At 39.5% G+C, this 21633-nt stretch overlaps 2 protein-coding genes and 1 pseudogene across 4 annotated transcripts; 2 read left to right on the forward strand and 1 right to left on the reverse strand.

Moving 5' to 3' along the window:
* Positions 1 to 841: 841 nt before the first annotated feature.
* Positions 842 to 1095, forward strand: LOC141523626 (small integral membrane protein 1 pseudogene; annotated as a pseudogene).
* A 3889-nt stretch (positions 1096 to 4984) lies between these two features.
* Positions 4985 to 16351, reverse strand: MRPS10 (mitochondrial ribosomal protein S10). 3 transcript variants are annotated; one of them, XM_074236944.1, is made up of 7 exons: positions 16246 to 16351; positions 9812 to 9876; positions 9653 to 9725; positions 8037 to 8176; positions 7051 to 7159; positions 6130 to 6219; positions 4985 to 5660 (listed from the first exon to the last, which is right to left on the reverse strand). In XM_074236944.1, exons 1-7 carry the CDS (start codon positions 16291 to 16293, stop codon positions 5577 to 5579), a joined length of 609 nt encoding a protein of 202 aa, XP_074093045.1. In that variant the 5' UTR covers positions 16294 to 16351; the 3' UTR covers positions 4985 to 5576. The 3 variants fall into 3 exon arrangements, with proteins under 3 accessions (XP_074093045.1, XP_074093044.1, XP_074093046.1); XM_074236943.1 differs by lacking the exon at positions 16246 to 16351 and adding an exon at positions 15831 to 16109; XM_074236945.1 differs by lacking the exon at positions 16246 to 16351 and adding an exon at positions 13001 to 15817.
* Positions 16352 to 16713: 362 nt separating this feature from the next.
* On the forward strand, positions 16714 to 20110 carry LOC141489217 (uncharacterized). The gene is made up of 2 exons (XM_074189990.1): positions 16714 to 16742; positions 16784 to 20110. The coding sequence occupies exons 1-2, from the start codon at positions 16714 to 16716 to the stop codon at positions 17505 to 17507; spliced, it is 753 nt and encodes a 250-aa protein (XP_074046091.1). The 3' UTR covers positions 17508 to 20110.
* The last annotated feature ends 1523 nt before the right edge of the window (positions 20111 to 21633 follow it).

Genomic DNA, 21633 nt, shown 5'->3' on the forward strand with positions numbered 1-21633 from the left:
AAAATGAATTTTTATCAAAATATGTATTTAAAGGAAAGGTTAAATGAGTTACAAGGAGAAAAAGTAAAATAGAATAGTGGGTGTCAATTTACTGCTATCATCTAGATAAATATAACAAAAAAACTAAAAAAGGAAAAAGTAAAGGATCTCAACATAATTATATTAAAGTTCAGTAACAGACCTCTGGAGATAACAGTAGAAAGTATACATATTCTCTCTCAGCTCTGTATGACTCCTTCACAAAAATTGACTATGTATTACAGCATAAAAATATAAACAAAAATGTGGAAAAACAGATATATTAAACACATTTTTATGGATTTCAATGAAATAAACATTATAATCCAATAAAGATTACTAAAGAAAGGATTTAAAAATTCATTACAGACTAAATAACTTAATCCTAAAGAACGTGGCAGACTACTAGGTCTATACCCTGAAGAGATTATGAAAAAGGGTAAAAACATCACCTATACAAAAATGTTCATAGTAGCTCTGTGGTAGCAAAGAAATGGAAACTGAGGGAATATCCATCAATTGGAGAATAGCTTAACAAATGTGATGGAGAATCCCAGTCTCCCGGCCCACGCAGAAGAGCCCAAGCAGCTCAACTCCTGGCCTTGCAAGACACTCCCAGCCTCTTCTGCCAAAGGCCCCACCCCAACTCAAGGAGCGGGGGGGGGGGGGGGGGGGGGGGTGTCTAGGCACCAGCTGGGGACCCCAGGTGACAGCTGCAGGTGAGAGGGGGCCAGCGCCCCTGCATCCCAGATCCAGGCATGCTGGAGCCCAGCCCCCAGAGCCACAGACGCCCAGCCCTGGCCTGCCCCCCACCCCACCAGAGCCCAGCTTTCCCACTCCTGTATTGGAAGAATGGAGTCCCAGGAGAGCGCCGTCCAGTACAGCAGATGGAATAACAGCCAGGATGAGGTCAGCATGAATGTGTCAGCCTCGGAGAGTTCAGGCTGTGAGCGTATCTGTACCAAACTATGCACTGGGAAGATGGGCATCGCCATGGTGATAAGTGGAATTATTCTTTTCTGGGTCATCTTCATCTTCGGCTATACTACCGGATACTACATCCACAAGTCCAAGTAGCAGAGTCTGCTGGATACCTTCTCCAGGAGCCCTCCACTACTCAGAAACCTCTTACTTCTCAGCTTAGATCACCAAGGCTGGCCTGTGGGGGCACATGTACCAATAGATATAGATATGAACACAGGGATAGATGGACACATTCTAAGTCTCAGAGAGACAACATTACTAGAGTGACAGACACACACTGAAACAGACACTGGACAGAAGAGACAATTGTAAATGGAGACACAGACCCACAGAAAGACATATACTAACACTGAAATACATACAAATCTCTCTTCTCCTTTGTTCCAGGATGAAACTCCAGACCAAACCATCCTCATTCAACCCAGAGAGTTACTATACTTAAATGCTAAAGCCCTAGCACTATATCTCCCATTAATTCCCTCCTTGGTTACCCCTGTGTTCTTATTCACAAAGCAGAAAACCTCCTTTGGATTACCCCTCCAGGGAGAGTTACTACAACATGTATGGTTCAAATCCCAACTCTTTCGGATATGTATCAGAAAATTAGAAGTCATCAATGACACCGAATAGCTTTGAAGGTCCCCTCCATCTCTAAATTTTTCTATGGCAATGATTCAATATGGAATCCTAGCAAAGCCAAAAATTTTCCCTTGGTTTCAGCAGGGAAATTTATAACCTTACCCCCACCCCCAATCTGTTGCTGAAGCTTTAGGTTCCCTCTCTGAACCCACAGGCTTACAGTTGTGCCACTGCCCATTCCCATTCTATTTGTGTGTCTGGTGGGAGGGGGTTGTCTTAGCCTTTCAGCTCTGGAGCCATTGAAAGAGGTTTTCATTTTAAAGTTATTCCTTTGCTCCCTCCCCTGGATTTGCCCTTGATTGCTGCACTATGCCCAGGGAATTAGATCCCCTGACCTTCCCTAAAGGGGAAAAAACCCCAGTGAATTTGAATTGGGGATCTGATGTTTCTGAAGGCCCCTAGTCATAGATGTCACAAAGCCTCTTGAAGCCAGGAGAAAACAGTCCCCATCCTGATCCATGACCTTACCCAAGAAGCAGAGGCTGAGCCATGGAAGACTGAGGTGTTCTGAGGGTTGAGCCCCCAGCCTTCGCCCTCCACCCCACCCCTTCTCGTGCCTTTCCAAAGAGGCAGAATATAATGGAAAAGAAGAAAATAAAGGCTAGACTGGAAGGATTCTAATAAATAGCCACTTTCCTGTGGTGTGACCTCAAAAAAAAATGTGATGGAACACTATTGTTCTATTAGAAACTAGGAGGGATGGGAATTCAGGGAAGCCTGGAAGGATTTGCATGCTGAGCGAGATGAGCAGAACCAGAAGAACATTATACACCCCTAACAGCAACATGGGAGGGATGATCGACATTAATATGGACTTGCTTACACCAACAGGGCAACAGTCCGATACAATTTTGGGATATCTGCAATGGAGAATGCCATTTGTATCTTAAGAAAGAATTGTGGAGTTTGAACAAAGACCCAAGACTTTCTATGTACCTTTAATTTTTAAAAAATTGTCTTATTATGTAATTCTGCTATATCTCATACTATATGTTTCTTCCTTAAAAAGAATTTGGCGGTCAAATAATAAAAATGGTAAGCTTTATTAAAAATAGGCTAACATAACAATGAGACAATGTAAATAATTTGAGAGATATAGCCAAAAGCATCCCAAAATTTATAGGGAAAATTTATGTCTCTAAAGCACTTTAATCAATAAAATGCCAGATCAATAATCTTTATATGCAAGTTAAAAAAAAAACTAGAAACCCACAAAGATCCCTGGACCACACATTGAGAACCACTATTATAAAACATAGGTAACATGGTATGTAGAAACCCAGTCTTGAAGTCAAGATCATCTGGGTTGAAGTCCTATCTCTACCTCTGACATATACTAGGCAAATCACCTAACCTCTCAGATGTCTCAGGCAATTTACTAAAGCTGCAAGTTAGAGTGTAGTTACAAGCATTGAAGAAAATGTTTCTACCCTACATCATAAGTTTACAGTTCTGGACCTAAAAAAAAGTTATATAGCAGTTGGTAGTATATTGTAAAAAGCAGAAACCTGAAGAGTGTCTTTGTGTGTGTATGAATTCATATATTTATGCACACAAAAAACTAGGTCCTGATCTCTGTGAATCTCAAGTGGCTGTATATAGATATTCAAATTTGCAACACTAAAATTGTAATTATGTAATATCCCCAATGGAAATATGCAATACCTAAAGAATGAAACCACAAGAAAAATCATTACTCTATTATTCTATTCAGAATTTAGCTGTGTGTGTATATGTGTGTGTAAAAACACTCACGTACATAAACATATACAACAGCCAATATTTTTATAATCCCTACTATTTGCCAGGCATTGTGTTAAGCATTTTACAAACTTACTTTCATCTGATCCTTACACCAGGAAGTAGATGCTACTACTCCCATTTTAGAGATAAGAAAGCTGAGGCAAACAGAGATTAAATGATTTATATATGGTCATACCACTAGTGCCTGAGACCATATTTGAACTCAGGGTGCTTCTGATTCCAGGTCCAGTGCTCTATTCACTGTTATCACCTAGCATTTACATGCATATATATTTTTGCATTTGCAATCACTACTTAGTCTGAAGTCAAAGAAATCATTCAAATTATTTTGCTTTTACGTTACAAAGAAATAGCTACAATTTCTTTAGTACATTCCATTTTGTTTTAATTAAAAATCTCTTTTATCATTAATAACTGCTTAACTAGCTTCTGGCAGTGAGAACTATAGTTCCACAACTGAACTTCTGCTTGGGGCAACTTGTGGATGACAGAAACCACTAAGAAGGCTAGAAGCTAGAAGAGATCATGAAACAGAAGGCTATTGTGTTTAGCTTTTTCATACATTCTAATTCTATTTGTATGAATGACATGTCTAAGATGCAAGATACAGTGATATACAAAACAAAATGCATGTTGTAACTGTTATAATTACAAGGCTGTAATTTCTCTGAATAGTGGCTTGGGTCTTTATATCATTATCCTTTCACACATCTAACCCAGTATCTATCATAACAAATGTCCAACAAATATCTCCAAAGTGAACCACTTACAAAACTTAAATATTTTTTTTTTGCATTGAGAAGGGGAAATGATTTTGAGATACACAAACACTATAATACTGAATATAATTAATGTAGAAACCAAAGGTAATATATAAAAATCACACTTTCTTCTTTATTTTAAATCTTCCATAGCACCTAGGAAAGCAGGTATATGTTTAATGTTTAATAACTAAGTGAATGAATACAATGTCTACTTTCTTGTGAACTCACAAGTCTCCTTGTGTATATGTAGCCCATGTAGAAAAACAGTTTGGAATTTGAGATATAAAGTAAAATATCAACTTTACTGCAAGTAATGTCAAAATTAATTAACACATTTTTACCCCTAAGCCCTGAAGAACTTCACAAATATGTTAATTTTATTAACTTAAACTAACTCCTAATTTTAAAGGATTGAGTCTGAAACAAACTTACAAAGTTGAAAGGCCTGTCAATATGTTAACAGGATACCAAAGTAAAATAGGATTAAAATAATAAATTGTAGCACAGAAAGAAAACTGGATTGCAGTCATGACACCTCAATGATTTGCCACTAACTGCCTGTGGGATCTCAGGCAAGACATTTCCCACTCTGGAGCTCAGTAAGACATTCCTGAAGTTATAATTCTAGATAGTTCCTATCAAAAAATGGCAGTTGCACAGTTAAAATGATCAAAACACTGTACACCCTATCAGCAAAATGGGGGTGATGCTCAACCTTGATGGACTTGCTCATTCCATCAGTGCAACAACCAGGGACAATTTTGGGCTGTCTGCAATAGAGAATACCATCTGTATCCAGATAAAAAGCAGTGGAGTTTGAACAAATTTAAAGGATTATTCCCTTTAAATTAGAAAAAAAAAACATAACTTATTGTCTGATCTTGTTATCTCTTATACTTTTTGTTTTTTCCTTAAGGATGTGATTTCTCTCTCATCACACTCAATTTGGATCAATGTACAACATGGTAACAAAATAAAGACTGACAGATTGCTTTCCATGGGGGGGAGGGAGTAAGATTGGGAGGAGAAAAATTGTAAAACTCAAAACTCAAATAAAATCTTAAAAAAAAAAAGGAAAAAAATATACTGATTTCTAAATGAACAAATTTCATTCAAATGTCAATCAGTACTATCAAATTAATACCTGTGTGTACAAATCTTAACATAATTCTTTTATCATGCAATAGTATAAAAAGTTTGCTCATATGTCCTAAAAGTAGGACCTGAAATAATAAACAACTTTAAAAGCTCCCCTTTACACTGTAGTTTACTCCACCAAAGTTAAATTTCTTGATACAAGAGACAAACAGGTAAAGGAGATTTTAAAGAAATTCTGCTGAGAGTAATCATTCATGACAAGGATATACAGATATTTCCATTTGAAAACCATATGTAAGAAGATTATCTTTATGCTTTGCTTGCTTTTTCTTCCTTTCCCACCATTTCCCAAAGCGGTTCTTTGATGTGTTCTGGTAACTGTTCTAATCTGGTCTGTAAAGAAAAAAAGAGACCATTTTCATCATATAAATAGGCCACAATATATACCATTTAGTAACAAGACTCCATTTCACAAATGTGGCTTCTAAGTTGTCTATATAATATTTCTCCTTCTTTCTGGCTCCTCTAACTTTCCACAGAGCTTTGAAAGATATGGAGCAAGATTATGCAACACTCCCTTCATCCACATTCCTCCTGTCCATCAAGCACTTCTTCAGGGAAAGGAGTCAAAAAGCTTGGGGCAGAAGTGGCAGGATTATGTTCTACTGCTCCTTATGGTGTTGGACAGAAATTGGGATGAAGGACTTAGTACATATGGAATCTTTTACCCTTTCCCCAACTCCTCTACCCTCTCTCCCCACCACGATTCCTACTGACTTGGAAAACCACAAATAATACTCCACCATGTCAGTGCTCCAATTAACACTTTTCTCTCAGACAAGGGAAGAAACTTAATTAATACCTTTGTTACTTCCATGGCAACACCTTCAGGTAAGTTTCGTTGAATATATTCCAAATAAACATCTGCTGTGCTTCCAGTTAAATGTTGTAACTAAGGGAAAAACAAAAATGTTTATTATCTACTAGAGCATTATGCCACACAATGAATCAATTCACAAACACTTTGAAATGTCTTAGAGACCTTAGAAATAATCTAATCCAATTTTCTCAATTGCAAAAAGAGGAAATTGAGACCCTTAGAAGGGAAATGACTTGCTTTAGGTCACACAACTAATTAATAATAGAACCTATAGTAAAAATTCAGATCTCATACTATATAAATCTTATTGGGGGGGGAAACTCACAAGTGGGATTATTTCTATATGTTTTGTATTTCCCTTCTAGCCTGTAAACTCAAAAAAAGAAAAGAGGCTTATAAATTTGCTGCTAAATATGAAAAACATAAAACCCAAGAAGACTGAGTAAATTTCTCAAGCTTAATTAATTTACTGAAGGTGTCAAAATATCAGATTAAATAATATATCCTCTGATTCAACACTGCCAACTGGTATGTCATAGATTTATAAAAAGTATTGATTATACTATTATTATATTAAAGATATTATCTTTAATGTAAAAGAGAGGATTTTGAGGGAAACATAAGAACTATTAAAATGCTACTATTTTTTGCAACATAGTAATGAAAAGTGTTACTGGAAAAGACACACAAATTTCCATATAACAATTAAGAATTTAATTAACCCAACATGCCAATCCCTTGTATTAAGCACACATGACACTTTAGGATGAACTTTTCTATCTTCAAGTCAAAGAGCTGGAGCTGGCAAAAATAAGCAAGCTTATTCATTCAATATGTCATCACATAAAATGCAGAACCTTTCAAATAAATATTATCTGGATTTCCCGTCTGAAATCAACTGACCTCTAAACATCTGTAATATGTTCTCATTTCATACTGAACTCTGTGCTTCTTGAAAATATGTACTGATTTGAGAAGAGTAAGACGTTCTATTTTCCTTGGAGGTTCATGTCTAAAAAGAAACAAGCCAAATAAAGCACTTAAGACAAGTGATATTAAATCCCAAGTGAATTTCAACACTTGGTTACATAGCTTTGCTTAGTCTAGCTAATTAACCAAATTAGTTTCCAATCTTCAACTGTCAAATCTGCTAACTGTAACTATAACTGCTATGCATAATTCACATTCATAAATGCTAGTATTTAACCTTTTCAAAAAAAAAACTGGTGAGACACAGTCTTATTGTCTGCATCCGTGAAATGTGTAAGGTCAACTCAGTGTGTTAAAGTAACAGCATTTTGCTCTAAAAGATTTTGCAAATTTCAAGAAAGATAGAAATTACCATAAAAGCCTAAATACACTGTTTATTTTTAAATTTTGTAAAAATGATGACAGCCCACCTCAGAACCAGGAAGAGGTGAGTTTAAATCCTACCTCTGACACATACTGGCATTGTGACCCTGGGTAAGTCACTTAACTTCTCAAAGTTCTAAGATAGTCTTTAAGATAAGTTACATTAAAGACATTGAACTGCAATGATGCATCACAGGTCTAGGCTCTAATCCCTAAAAAATGGTTCTTACTGTTCTTGACTAGACAATACATGCTAAATAACCCAACAGGCTTAATTTAGTACCAGAGGAAGCAGGTAAAGGAACAAAACTGTTCTACTTAATCTCTCCCTAATGGCAAAAAAAGTCACAGGAAGTCATCTGTTACAGAAATTCAAATAGCCTATAGCTGATGCTTAATGGACAATAGCATTCACCATACCAAATCTAGAGATAATCCTAAAACCCATGTTCTGAGTTATTCTTAAATGCCCTTTTCCTGGTTTAGAAAGCCCTTGTAATATTGCAGGGCAGCATCAGTAGTGAAAAGATACTTACACCTTTTTAATGGAGATACCAAGCTCTTTAGCAGCAAGTACAGCAAAGTATTCATAACTATCTAACACAGCTCTATCATGGCCTTTTACTAAAACTGAGAGGTGTTTATATAATGTGTCTGGTTCATCAGAAATGGAGATCTAAAGTTAAATAAAGAAGAAAAAAATTATCATAAATTCTTATTTAATTCTCAAAATTAGTACATCATCCCCGCTATTTGTAAGGTCCCAGATTTTACTAGCCAAAGGGAAAGAAATGACAGTGAAAGTTATTACATACTTCTTAACCATCCTTTTCTTAAACTATGCAGAATATTAAATGTCAGAGAATTTCAACACTACCATAGCCAAACAAGATCTACACAAAATTAAGTCAAGAGTTTTTTCATAAGGTAATGATGTACCTCGTCATCAGAACATTTAAAAGTAATTTGACAGGAAAAAATTTATAGGTAATTTATGAAAACTCTTTTTTCCAATTAAGGCAAATATGCAACATCAAAGGAATAAATAATTAACTCTTTAATTTTGTTCCTGTACATATAATCTAACTCTGAAACCCTAACCTACAACAGTTACTCATTTTTAGCTAAAGAGTTATGACATTGTATATAACTGCTCCTATTCTGCCACCTTAATATTTCTGAGTCACCTCCCTGAGGAAAATAAAATTTCCCCCCCAAGTGTTTATTGAATGGTACCACATCATACTTTACTCCCAAAAGGTGATCTTTTTACTCCCAACAGCAACTTCCATAAAGTAAACTTTCAAAGAGCAAAAACAGAAATTCTGTAATTGTAGATATTGCCCAGGTGAATCAGGGTTTTCTGATTCAGTTTTGGGAAGGGGGGAGTAGTAGCAGGGAAGGAAGAGGAGGCAGGATTATTCTATGTCATTTTCTATACTTAATCCTTCACTGCTTTTAATGAGCATTACTTAAATGGTGCATATTATAAAAATAAAAATATTTTCAAGAAGAATACAAAAACTTTTAAAAAAAGAGAAAACTACTTCCCACAAAAATGACATGATTTATTGCTTGTTATTCTGCCATGCCAAATAAAAAAATATCTTACCATTCACTCTGTACTAAATTAAGACTAGTAAAATTAGTAGAAATAGCAGAAACCCTGAAGAGCTATTATGTTACAATATAGTTTAAGTAAAAAGTGCTAGATTTGGGAGAACTGAAAACTAGAAAGGCTGGGTTCAAGTCTACACTTTATCACTTCCTCATTCTTTGATTATAGTACATGCTACATAGTTTCCTTAACTCTTGGTCTCTTCATCTCTCAAGTAGCACTAATAATACCTTTCTGATTTAAGGAATTGCCTTATATAATTGTGAGCTATTCAATAAAATTACTTCTTCCAAGGCACTTAAATAGCACCCTTCTGCCCAGAATGACTGAATGAATACACAATATATCAGTGCAGTTCATAGAGTATTTTATTCCCTCCCACTGCAGGTTTACCATTACCCTAAAAATTTCTTACCTCTAAAACTTTGGCTGCACAATTAGGCAAATGACCCCAAGTGAAATGTGAGAAAAATATTTTTTTGCCTCTTTCTAGTATTAACACTAAAATAAATAGCACAAATATAGAATACATACCTTAGGTTTATCTATATCAGTCCTGACATCCATATGCAAGCATGAAAACTGCACCCATTTCATGTGGGTATGGCTAAACATAAAAATCAAGAAGACTGAGTAATCTATCCAAATTTCTGTTTTGTTATCCAAATCAGAATTACTGAATGTTATACTTACAGAAGAAAACCATCTCTCTTTGCTGTAATGTTCTTAGGATGGTTTAGAGAAAAGATTCCTGGACTCTAAAAAAAAAAAAAAAATTAAAAGATATTAGTTCCAGATAAAAAAATTTTTAAGTAATAATGGCTACTTTTAAAAATATCCTTATAGGTAAGACATCTTCCCACAGCTTCAGTAAAACAAGGTATGTATAAACATTTCTTCATGGTACTCTCCTAGCTCCCAAAAGCAAAAAAATTCAATTCTTTATCCCTTAACCCCCCCCCCACTCTTTCCTCTCCTAATGTCTGTCTTTAATTTTTGAAGAAGACCATGACATCAGGGATGAGGTGATGCCATGAAAAGCAAATGAACTGGATTTTAATGAAGGGAGGAACTGTCAAGTCACTGGCCTCACTTTCTCCTCCAGAACCATCTGCTCCAGTGACCAGTTATGAATCAGGAGGGTACAGATTAATAATTGTTCTACAATTTACATTTTCAAGGAGTTGCAGAAGTCACTGACTTGCTCAAGGTCACAAGGTCAGTGTATATCACAGACAGGACTTATAACCAGAATCTATGTGATTCCCTAAAAAAATAAAGGTGCCTCTGGAACAAAAATTCTGAATGAGATAGAAATTTTCATATTCAAAAGAATAAGCAGTAAACATATTTACTTCCCTATACTAGTATTAAATACAAGGTTTCGCTTGTAAACCTCTTCAAAACCAGTCCCCAAGATACCCTTCCAATCTTATTATTAAATATTACTCTCCATCTCACACTCTGCTCCAGCCAAACTGGCTTGTGCCCAGTACATTCAATCCTTCATTTCCATGCCTCTGCTAGCCCTGGACCCCATCCCTAAAAAAGAACTTCTACTTTACTTTCTCCTCTCTTAGTTTCATTTCCTTCAAATAACTGTTCAAGCCCTCTTTCAACATGAAGCCTCTCCAGATCCACCAGCTAAGGCTCTCTCCCAACCCCAAGAGATTTGGCTTGTATTTTGTAGATCAATTTGAATATGCTTCTTTATGTACATATTATACCCATTCCTATAGGGGAGGCACAACATTCTCAGTCCTTAATATTTTTTTGATTTGTTGATACTAAATGATACTGACTGAAAAGTGATGGCTTACCTGTTTTTACAATTTGAATATTTAAATAAAATACATTTTTCTGAACACTGTTGTAATTTATATTATTAAAATCACAAATCCTCAAATTCATAGATTTGAAATGAGAATTCTAAAGATTTAATAAATTCCATTCATTTTAAAAATATTACATTAGTATGTTTTAAAAATATATGTATATTTGTGAATTTAATCATCAACAAACAATATAGAAAGAACAAGAAAATTTCTAAAAGAAATTGTGAACTTTGGTCAAAGCAAAGAAATTTCTTGGCTTTACTATAAGATCAATCAACCAATATTTGTTAAACTTCCAGAGGTTACAAAACTGACAGGAAGACCAATGGGAAGGGTTATGTGTGAAAATACCCTTCATTTGAATTGTTTGTCTTAAATATATTTCTTGTGGGGGGAGTGAGGAGGAAGAAGAGAACTTAGGAGAGATTCAGAAAACTTTTTTATTTTAATCAGTCATTGGAGTAAAGAAGCTAGATTATTTTAGCATTAAAAAAAAAAAGACCTGAATAAATCCTTAAGATCTGAGAATAATTTTGCTGAATCATAAAAATAAAGGGGAACCCAGAGGCCACCTAATCTAACAACTCCCACTTGATAGATTTTTTTTTACAATCCCTCAAAAAGCAGCCATCTAGCCTCACTCCACTCAATATTTCCTTATTACAAATTTAAATGGAAGGGCTCTCTGAATCATCCATTGTAACCCTCTTCTCTCACCCAGCCCTTTCTATAGCACCCCAAGCCACTGCTTGATACCTCATCATCAAATTCATCCTGCCTTATTAATAAGTAAACCTAAATAAATCTTAGTGTTGCTCTTTCTGTTGCCTCAAGGCAAGTTACTCTTCATTCCCAGCAATCCTATAGAGAACAAGCTGTATCCCGTATTTCTTATCACTTTGTAACCCATCTTTCACCTAAGAATTCTTTAAATATGTAAAGTCAGCTACAAGTCTAGCTCAAGTCTTTTCTCAGTGAGGATATCACTGTTCAGTCTATAAAGTATTATATAATTGTGAGCTATAATTAATTAGATTTACATTATGTTCCACTGAAGTTGTTTTTTTTTTTTGCAAGGCAATGGGGTTAAGTGACTTGCCCAAGTGTATGAGGCTGAATTTGAACTCAGGTTCTCCTGACTCCAGGGCCAGTGCTCTATCCACTGCGCCACCTAGCTGCCCCCCCACTGAAGTTTTAAATCTGAAGTCTCATGTCAGCATGGAGTTTACCTTGGACTCGCAATAACCATACTGGGCTAGAACATGCCCTGATAGATCCAGTCAAGCTACAAAGGTTTCAATAAAGGTCAGTGTGTAGATTGTGCTCCTACCTCCAAAGGTCAGGAACCTCAATGCCACTCAGTGGCATACATAAGGCACTAAGTGCCACAGGTCACTTGGAAATGAACTTGTAAAATAATGAACTAAAAGTGAAGAGGTTACAAAGAGGTTGATGGAAAGAACATCTACATTGACGAAATGGATTTTGTGAATTCTGAAGTATATTTATCAGTCCATCAACAAAAAATTATTATTAGGCCTTACTGTGTGAGAAGCACTGAGAATACAAAAATTTGCAGAAGCTCCCCATTTAATCAAAGAAACAAACCAATCTGCACAAACAAGTTACATGAAGGAAAATAGGAAATAACTAAAAAGAAAGAACAAAAGTAGGATGGGTTGGGAAAGGTTTCCTGTAATGAGACAGAATTTTAGTTGGAACTGGAAGGAAGCAGAGTTGAGGAGGGAGAACATTCTAAGCAGAGAGAATGCCTGGAGCTGAGAGATGGGAGTGTCTTGTTCATAAAACAGCCAGGAGGCCAGAGACCATGTGGCAGGAACTAGTGACAGAAGAATGAAAAACTGTGTGTGTTGTAGGGTAATAGGTTATGATGGGCTTTGAATGCTAAGTTGAAGATTTATTGCCAGGGTGGCTAGGTGGCATGGTGGATAGAGCACTGGCTTTGGAATCAGGAGGACAAGAGTTTGAATCCAGTCTCAGACACTTAACTAATTCTAGTTGTGTGACCTTGGTGAAGTCACTTCACCTTGATTGCTTCAGGCCATCTCCAATCATCTGACTTCATATCTGGCCACTGGACCCAGATGGCTCACATTCAAATCCAATTCACATGCTTGTCATGGCATCACTTCCCTGATGTCATGGCCTTCTTCAAAAATGAAGGACAAACATTATTATCTATTCAATTCTAGATACAAACAGAGAGCCACTAGAGTCTGGGGGGTGGGGAGGGAGGAAGAAGTGATGTGGTTGGACTTGCATTTTAGGAAAATCATTTTTGCAGCTGAATGGAGAATGGACTGGAGTAGGAAGAGACTCACAGTAGGTAGACCCAAACAGGGGTTATTGCAAAAATCCAGGTGGGGATAAGAGCCTGCATTGGAGCAATAACAGTGTCAGAGGAAAGAAGTATATTTGAAAGATGTAAAACGAAGAAACTGACAGACCTTGGTAAAAGACTGGATGTGGGGAGTGAGAGACTAGGAAGAATTAAGAATGGAAAAGATGGCACTGCTCTCCACATAAACAGGGAAATTAGGAGGGAAAGAGGACTTGGAAAGAGGAATTCAGTTTTAGATATGTTTAGTTTAAGATACATAGTGGGTATCTATCTTAAGATGTCTAAAAGGCATTTGGAGATATGAGCTGGAGATCAGAAGAGAGGTTAGGACAGGATAGGGAGATCTGAGAATCATCAGAATAAAGATGGTAATTAAATCCAAGTAAAATGGTATAAAAGGAGAGGAAGGCCCAAAACAGGAACCCAAAGGGCACCCAAGGTTAGTGGGTATGTCCTGGATGAAGATTCAACAAAGGAGACCAAGGAGTGGTTTGATGGGTGGAAATAGAATCAAGAGGGTGGTGTCCTAAAAACCTAAAGAATAGTGTCAAGAAGAAAATAATGATCAAAAGCACTAAAGGATTCACAGGATAAATGATTTAGAGCTGGAAAGAACCTTAGAGTTCTTTTGATCCAACTCCTCAATTTTACAGTAAGGAAACTGAGGCCCAGTTTATCCAGAAGGATAAAATAATTTACCCAAGGTTATCCAGCTAATCAGTACAGTGTAAAGCCTGAATTGGAATCCACATCTTCTGACTCCAAAACCAAAGAAATTATTAATATTGTGCACTGAATTGTTCTTGTAAAGCATTTTCAGAAAAGGTGACCATTTATGTAATGAAAACCAGTGTTACTATTGGAAAAATCTGGTACAGTGCATAAACTTTGACTTCATGTAAGCTCAAGGACAAGGTCCATTTCATTTCTGACCCATACTCAGCACCCAACATATTGCCTTTCTCGTAGGAGCTTCTGGATTGAGAGGAGCCTTTTTTCAATGGTGGAAGGATGTGCTAAGGACTTGGACAATAGTCACATAGGATGACTGAAATAAGTGGGGCTAGAGGGAGTCACAGATTCACTTAAGAGAGGCACAATGGATAGAGAACTGGAGCTGGAGTCATCAGGAAGACTCAAGTTCAAATTGAGTCTCAGGTACATTAGCTATGTGATCCTGGACAAGTTAATTTGTTTGTTTCAGTTTCCTCCATTGCAAAATGGAGATATTAATGGTATCTATTATTGTGAGGATATTTCTAAATAAGAAGATATTTCTAAAGTGTCTAACAGTGTCTAGCACATAGGAGACTTATATAAATGCTTATTCCTCCTCCCTTTCCCCTTTGCTTAACTATAATGATCATAACCCATTCATACAGGACTTTATAGCATATAAAGGGTTTTCTGATGCAACACTGGCCGGAAGATGGCCAAGTTCTAATCCCTGCTGGCATTTACCAATTGTATGCCACAAACCCCTCTCTCTTTGGTCCTCATTTTCCTCCCCTATAAATGTATGATTGTACTAATTCTTATCCTCCCTTATTGAAGAAGACCAAAATCACTATGTTTGAGACAAATTACTGTGTGTCCAACTGTGGCTGGTCAGTCCAATATGAGCTTGACACGCTCTGACTCAAATAGGAACCAAATAGTCTATGTGAACACCTGGGGTGGGCACTCTAAACTTAGATTTGCCACATTTTCTTTGAGCTGCTTCAATTCAGCCCTTCTCAGATGAGGTTTCTGTGCTCCCTCTGGGCTCTGACATTTGTTTTCTATTTTGATATTCAAAATTCTGTTTTCACATTCTAGAAAGCTAAGTACCTCCCAATCTAGTCCTCTATACTTGGTGTTCTAATCTAAAGTTCCCTCCTCCTCTGACTTTCTGCATCATGTTCTAACATTCTTGGTTCCAAAGTCCTTTTCTGCTCTTACTATGTTCTAAAGACCAAAGCCAGATTCCAGCATTCTGAATTTTGAATTCTTTCATCTCTAACATTTGAAATGCTCTAAAGACCCTTTAGATTCAGGGAGCCTTTCAATGCTAACATTCTGCATCTGACAACTAACTGTGCACTAAATGCTATAAAAATCTTAGGGTCTGACATTCTACTGCACTGTTTCACCTATACCCAAGTTCAGTAGACTTACTAGTGCTACCCAGTGCCTCCAAGGCCCTACTCTTAGGTCCAGAAACTCAGACCTCTTTCTTGTTCCAAGAAGACAGTCCATTTCTAGGCTCCGCTTATTTTTCTGGTTGGTCTTCTCCTAGTCTCCATTATCTCAGTGAGCCCCTCCCGGTGTCTCACCTCTCTCAATAATTTCCTATTTATCTATTTATTTATTTTTTTAGGTGCTTTTGCAAGGCAATGGGGTTACATGGCTTGCCCAAGGCCACACAGCTAGGTCATTATGAAGTGTCTGAGGCCGCATTTGAACTCAGGTCCTCCTGACAGCTGGGCCCGTGCTCTATCCATTGCGCCACCCCATAACTTTCTATTTATCGTACAACTAGCTTGGTGCCGCTGTTTGTTGTCTCGCTTTTTGGACAAGCTCCATCTCCTGCCTCTCGGCGCCTGGCTCCAAGTAGAAGCTTAACAATCGATCCATTGATTGAGTGATGGACGGACGGGCCCAGGCTGCGCGTCCCCTCCGGCTCTGACGTTCTGGGTTCTAGGGAAGAGGCTCTCATCACGTTCCAAAGCCACTCAACACCAGGCTGCCAGGCTCCAACCTTCTCCCACTCGGCCACTCCATGCGGAGGGCGCCGGAGTGCTCGGTGACCCCGGGGCCGGGGCCTCCCGCGTCCTCGGCCGCCAATCCGCCCCGAGCCAAAGCCGGGAGCACAGGGGCTGGCAAGCCCGAGCCACGAGGGCCCAGGAAGCCGCCGCCCGGCCGCCCCGTCCCCCTCCCGCCCCGGTCACCTGCCAGAGGCGCCGCCAAGCAAGCCCCAGGGCGGCCCGCGCCGCCATCTCGCCGCTCCACTCCTCCCGCTCCGTCACTTCCGGCGGCCGGGGCGCGTTTCCGTAACCATAGAGTCTTCCTCCAGAGGAAAGAAGGTCCGGCTGCCCTGGAGCCCCTCCCCCTGAAAGCGTCCAAGCGTCCCAGAGACGGCTTCCGGTTGTCCTCACGTGAGAGGGCGGCGAGGCCGGAAGCCTCCCGCTGTTTAACTCCTTGGAACCCAGGAGCCGGCGGGTACAAAGGCGGCTTCCCTCTTAACTTCTCTCCCTCCCGGCCGCGAGGAGGAGCCGGAAGTTGGCGCAGGAGCCAGCCTTCGCTCGCAGCACTTCCGTCGGCTCCCGAGAGAGCGTGGGCCTAGAGAGGCCGCCTGCTGAGCGCCGCCGCGGGCCGGGAGGAGGCAAGGACCCAAGCCCCGACCCACTTCCGGCCAAATGCCAGTGCCACCTCAAGACGTGCCGTGGTACTTAGCCAGGACCACTTCTCCGAATGAAGCTGTAATAGGAGAACGCATACCAGACAGTACAAAGCGAAGGGGGTCTGCCTGTGGAAGCGAGCCCACTCAGCCAGCCAAGAGAGCCCAGTGTCTCACCCAAGGGGGTCTACTAGTGAAAGCAAGCCCACTCAGCCAGCCAAGAGAGCCCAGTGTCTCACCCAAGGGGGTCTACTAGTGAAAGCAAGCCCACTCAGCCAGCCAAGAGAGCCCAGTGTCTCACCCAAGGGGGTCTACCTGTGGAAGCGAGCCCACTCAGCCAGCCAAGAGAGCCCAATGTCTCACCCAAGGGGGTCTACTAGTGAAAGCAAGCTCACTCAGCCAGCCAAGAGAGCCCAATGTCTCACCCAAGGCATGTACCAGTGGAAGCAAGCCCACTCAGCCAGCCAAGAGAGCCCAATGTCTCACCCAAGGGGGTCTACTAGTGAAAGCAAGCTCACTCAGCCAGCCAACAGAGCCCAATGTCTCACCCAAGGCATGTACCAGTGGAAGCAAGCCCACTCAGCCAGCCAACAGAGCCCAGTGTCTCACCCAAGGGGGTCTACCTGTGGAAGCGAGCCCACTCAGCCAACCAAGAGAGCCCAGTGTCTCACCCAAGGGGGGTCTACTAGTGAAAGCAAGCCCACTCAGCCAGCCAAGAGAGTCCAGTGTCTCACCCAAGGGGGTCTACTAGTGAAAGCAAGCTCACTCAGCCAGCCAAGAGAGCCCAGTGTCTCACCCAAAGGGGTCTACTAGTGAAAGCAAGCCCACTCAGCCAGCCAAGAGAGTCCAGTGTCTCACCCAAGGGGGTCTACTAGTGAAAGCAAGCTCACTCAGCCAGCCAAGAGAGCCCAGTGTCTCACCCAAAGGGGTCTACTAATGAAAGCAAGCCCACTCAGCCAGCCAAGAGAGCCCAGTGTCTCACCCAAGGCATGTACCAGTGGAAGCAAGCCCACTCAGCCAGCCAAGGGAGCCCAATGTCTCACCCAAGGGGGTCTACCTGTGGAAGCGAGCCTACTCAGCCAGCCAAGAGAGCCCAGTGTCTCACCCAAGGGGGTCTACCTGTGGAAGCGAGCCTACTCAGCCAGCCAAGAGAGCCCAATGTCTCACCCAAGGGGGTCTACTAGTGAAAGCAAGCCCACTCAGCCAGCCAAGAGAGTCCAATGTCTCACCCAAGGCATGCACCAGTGGAAGCAAGCCCACTCAGCCAGCCAAGAGAGCCCAGTGTCTCACCCAAGGGGGTCTACTAGTGAAAGCAAGCCCACTCAGCCAACCAAGAGAGCCCAGTGTCTCACCCAAGGGGGGGGTCTACTAGTGAAAGCAAGCCCACTCAGCCAGCCAAGAGAGCCCAATGTCTCACCCAAAGGGGTCTACTAGTGAAAGCAAGCCCACTCAGCCAGCCAAGAGAGTCCAATGTCTCACCCAAGGGGGTCTACTAGTGAAAGCAAGCCCACTCAGCCAGCCAAGAGATCCCAATGTCTCACCCAAGGCATGTACCAGTGGAAGCAAGCCCACTCAGCCAGCCAAGAGAGAGTGTACTGTTTCAGCCAAGGGGACATGCTCCCAATCTCTAATTTAGCAAACTAGGGAGAGGACATGATGGAGACTGCCAGCTCTTCTGTTCTTGGAATCTTCCCAGATTCTCTTCCTTCCACAACCTAAGGGAGAGTTGGCATCTTTGCTCTTGAAACTGGAAGGCAAAAATTTCTGAGCCTATAAGGTTGGAAACCAGCCCAAAGCTAGAAGAAAAACTTAAGAGCTCTTGTCTTCTCAAATTCCCCCAAAACAGAACTGGGCATTGATTACCACCAATAAGGAGAAAGTCCTATGCCAGGGGACTTTGGAACTAGGCTTACTTATAAAAGTTTTGAAAGTTATGCAAAGTAATTTCATGAGAGAGAGTTCCCTGTAGTGTCTAACCTAAAATTGTAAGGAATTATATTTTATTGTAAAATTGTATTATAGGAAGTGGAAGTGAAAAGGAAGTAAATTCCAGATTTGAGGTACCACTTGTGCAAAGGCACAAAAGTGGGGAGATTAAATGTCCTTTAGTATAGAGAGGATACAAAGGAGAATAATATGGAACAAAACTAGAAAGATATGTAGGAGCCAGATCCATAAAAATTTAAATATCAATTAGAGGATTTTATATTTTATTCTATAAGCAATAAGTAGCCATGAATATTTTTGAGTGACCTTATCAGATCAGATATAGGAATACCAATTTGTCAAAAGTGTGGAGGATGATTTCAAGGCAAAAAAAGCCACTCTAATTGAGTGGGTACACTAGAAGAGTATCAATACTAGATAGGATGCCAGGAAAATGGGTATTTTGAGATCTTTGGGTATGGTTCTAACTTCAGAGAAAAAAAAAAACTTCTAAGCCACATCCTCCAAAGAATGCTACCTCCATTCTGGTCATATTCTTATTGTCTCAGCTTCTTTATCTTTCCCAGAACCAAACTTCCATCTCACTTTAAGCCACTAGCTACCTACATTCCAAACTGTGAAGCACCATCCCTTCCTCAAAACTAGTTCCCTTTTCTGTGTTCTTTCCCCCTACTCAAAAGTAAACTCCTTGAGATCAAAAATTGTCTTGTTTGCTTATATGTTGGTTACCCTCAACCTGGTTTAGACCATCTACTGAAACTGAGGCCCCATGTGACCATTTTTCATGATGTGAGAAATTATAGGGTGTTTCCACAAGATGTAAGAGAAGATTATTAGTTAAAAAATTCTCACAGGTATCCTCCAAAACAAAGGCTAAAGTTCTGGATTATTGATTAGGTTGAAAAATAAAAGCCTATTGTACAGGGATGTGGAGGTGAAACAAAGGGAAGGGTGATAAAAGAGATGACTCTGATCAATCACTGAACTGAAAGAGGTCTTAACCCACATGAAGTCACCTTAACCAGGGAGAGGTCAAAAACCAGCTCAAACTAGTCAGAAGATGATCTAGGGTCTCTGACCTTTCCAAGTACCTTTGCTTGAAGAGGTCCATGCATATTACTATACACTCCCCTTTTGACAACATAACATATGACCAGAGCAGGATAAATATATTAAAGGGGTGTCATGATGTGGGTGTATCTTTTAGAAAGTACCTCCAATGACAAGACCAATCAGGACTCAAAGGGAGGTGAGCAAAAGCCTCCCTATATAATTGTCACAATTTGGGACATTTCCCACTGGGGAAATTGCCCATTCCTGCAGGAATGTCAATTAATTAAAAAAAATCATTCAATTACTCTAGGCTAAGTTTTATTATGGGCACTTATAACAACAGTTTCTTGGAGCTACAGGTGAGAGTTGAGTGAAAAAAATGGACACCAAAGGTGAATCAGCAATCCCTTACAACAGAAGTTCTAGTCCTCTCTGAATACCCCATATACTCCAACTGACACTTGGTAGGTAAGTAATTACCTACAATAAACCAAACACTCTGCTAAGTGCTTTATATATTATATCATTTGGAAGAAGAAAATATAGTTTTCTTCTATCAAAAGCAATTGACCTGGAAAATAGATAAGATAATCTAAGAATCATTGTCAATCTAGAATCTAAGAATCATTTTCACCTGAAAATTACAACCATAAAAAAAACTATATACCATATGTCAGGAAATCATGAATGACATGTGCCCAGCTTTATTAAAACTAGAAAGCAAGAAGAAATTTAAAAGAATCTAGTATTCATCTCCTGAAAGAAACCCTCAAAAGAAAACTCTCAGAATGAGTCAAAAATCCAGAACTTCCTATTCAAAATGCAAAATCATCTGGAAAAAAATGTAAGTACTAAGGAGCCATAATCAGGATAAGCCCTGGAACTGCTAGTATAAAGGAAAGCCAAGCTCAGAATACATTATTCTAGAAGGCAAAAATAGAGGCTTACAATTAAGAACAACTTAAGAAAACTCAATATAATCTACAGGAGGAAATAGCAGCCTTTAATGAACTTGAAAAGCTCTTTAGGCATCCATTCCTGAATGAAAAAGACAAAAATTGAGTAAAGACTATGAAAGGATAGCTAAATGGTGCAGTAGATAGAGTGTTGAACCTGAGTCAAGTGGACCTGAATTCAAATCCAACCATATTTACTGGCTGTGTGACCTTGGGCAAATCACTTAACCCTGTTTGCCTCATTTTCCTCATCTGCAAAATGAGCTGTAGAAGGAATTGGCAAATCACTCCAGTATGTTTGCCAAGAAAACTCCAAATGGGATCATGAAGAGTTGCACATGACTGAAATGACTGAACAACAGATACCATGAAATGTAAATATAAGAATTATGAGACATATGAAAAGTAAATATTTAAGCAATTAAAAGAAACCATATGATCACAAAGTATTTACAACATCCTAGGGAAGAAGAAACACATGTTCCACTAGAACTCTATTATCTTCAAGGTCATAGAAGGAAAAGTAAGGTACATTGAAATTTAGGATATATATAATACTCTCTAGTTCTGTTAGAACATAAAGTGGGTGAAGGGGATGGAAGTATGAAATAAGGCTGAAAAAAGAAAGTTGGAGTCAGACTATTTAGATACTTAAATGACAGGCTGAGAAATTTATGTTTTAACCTAGAGCCAAAGGGGAGCCAGTGGAGGTTTTGACCAGGATAGTGCCAGTTGACCTGTGATTTAGGGAGACTTTTTGTATGTGTGCAGAGAATGGTTGAAGAAAAGAAAGACTAGAAGCAAGGGCAATAGGTAGGTTGCTATTCTTGAAGTACAAGCAAGAGGTGATAAGGACTTTGAATTAGGGTGGTGATTGTGTAAATGGAAAGAAAGAAACACATGGAGACATGTTATGAAGTTTGGATTGACAAGACTTACTGGGCAATTGAATAGAGGAGTTAGTAAGACAAAAGTATCAGAGA

This window comes from Macrotis lagotis, chromosome 5 (assembly GCF_037893015.1).
Source record: "Macrotis lagotis isolate mMagLag1 chromosome 5, bilby.v1.9.chrom.fasta, whole genome shotgun sequence".
Lineage (NCBI taxonomy): Eukaryota > Metazoa > Chordata > Mammalia > Peramelemorphia > Peramelidae > Macrotis > Macrotis lagotis.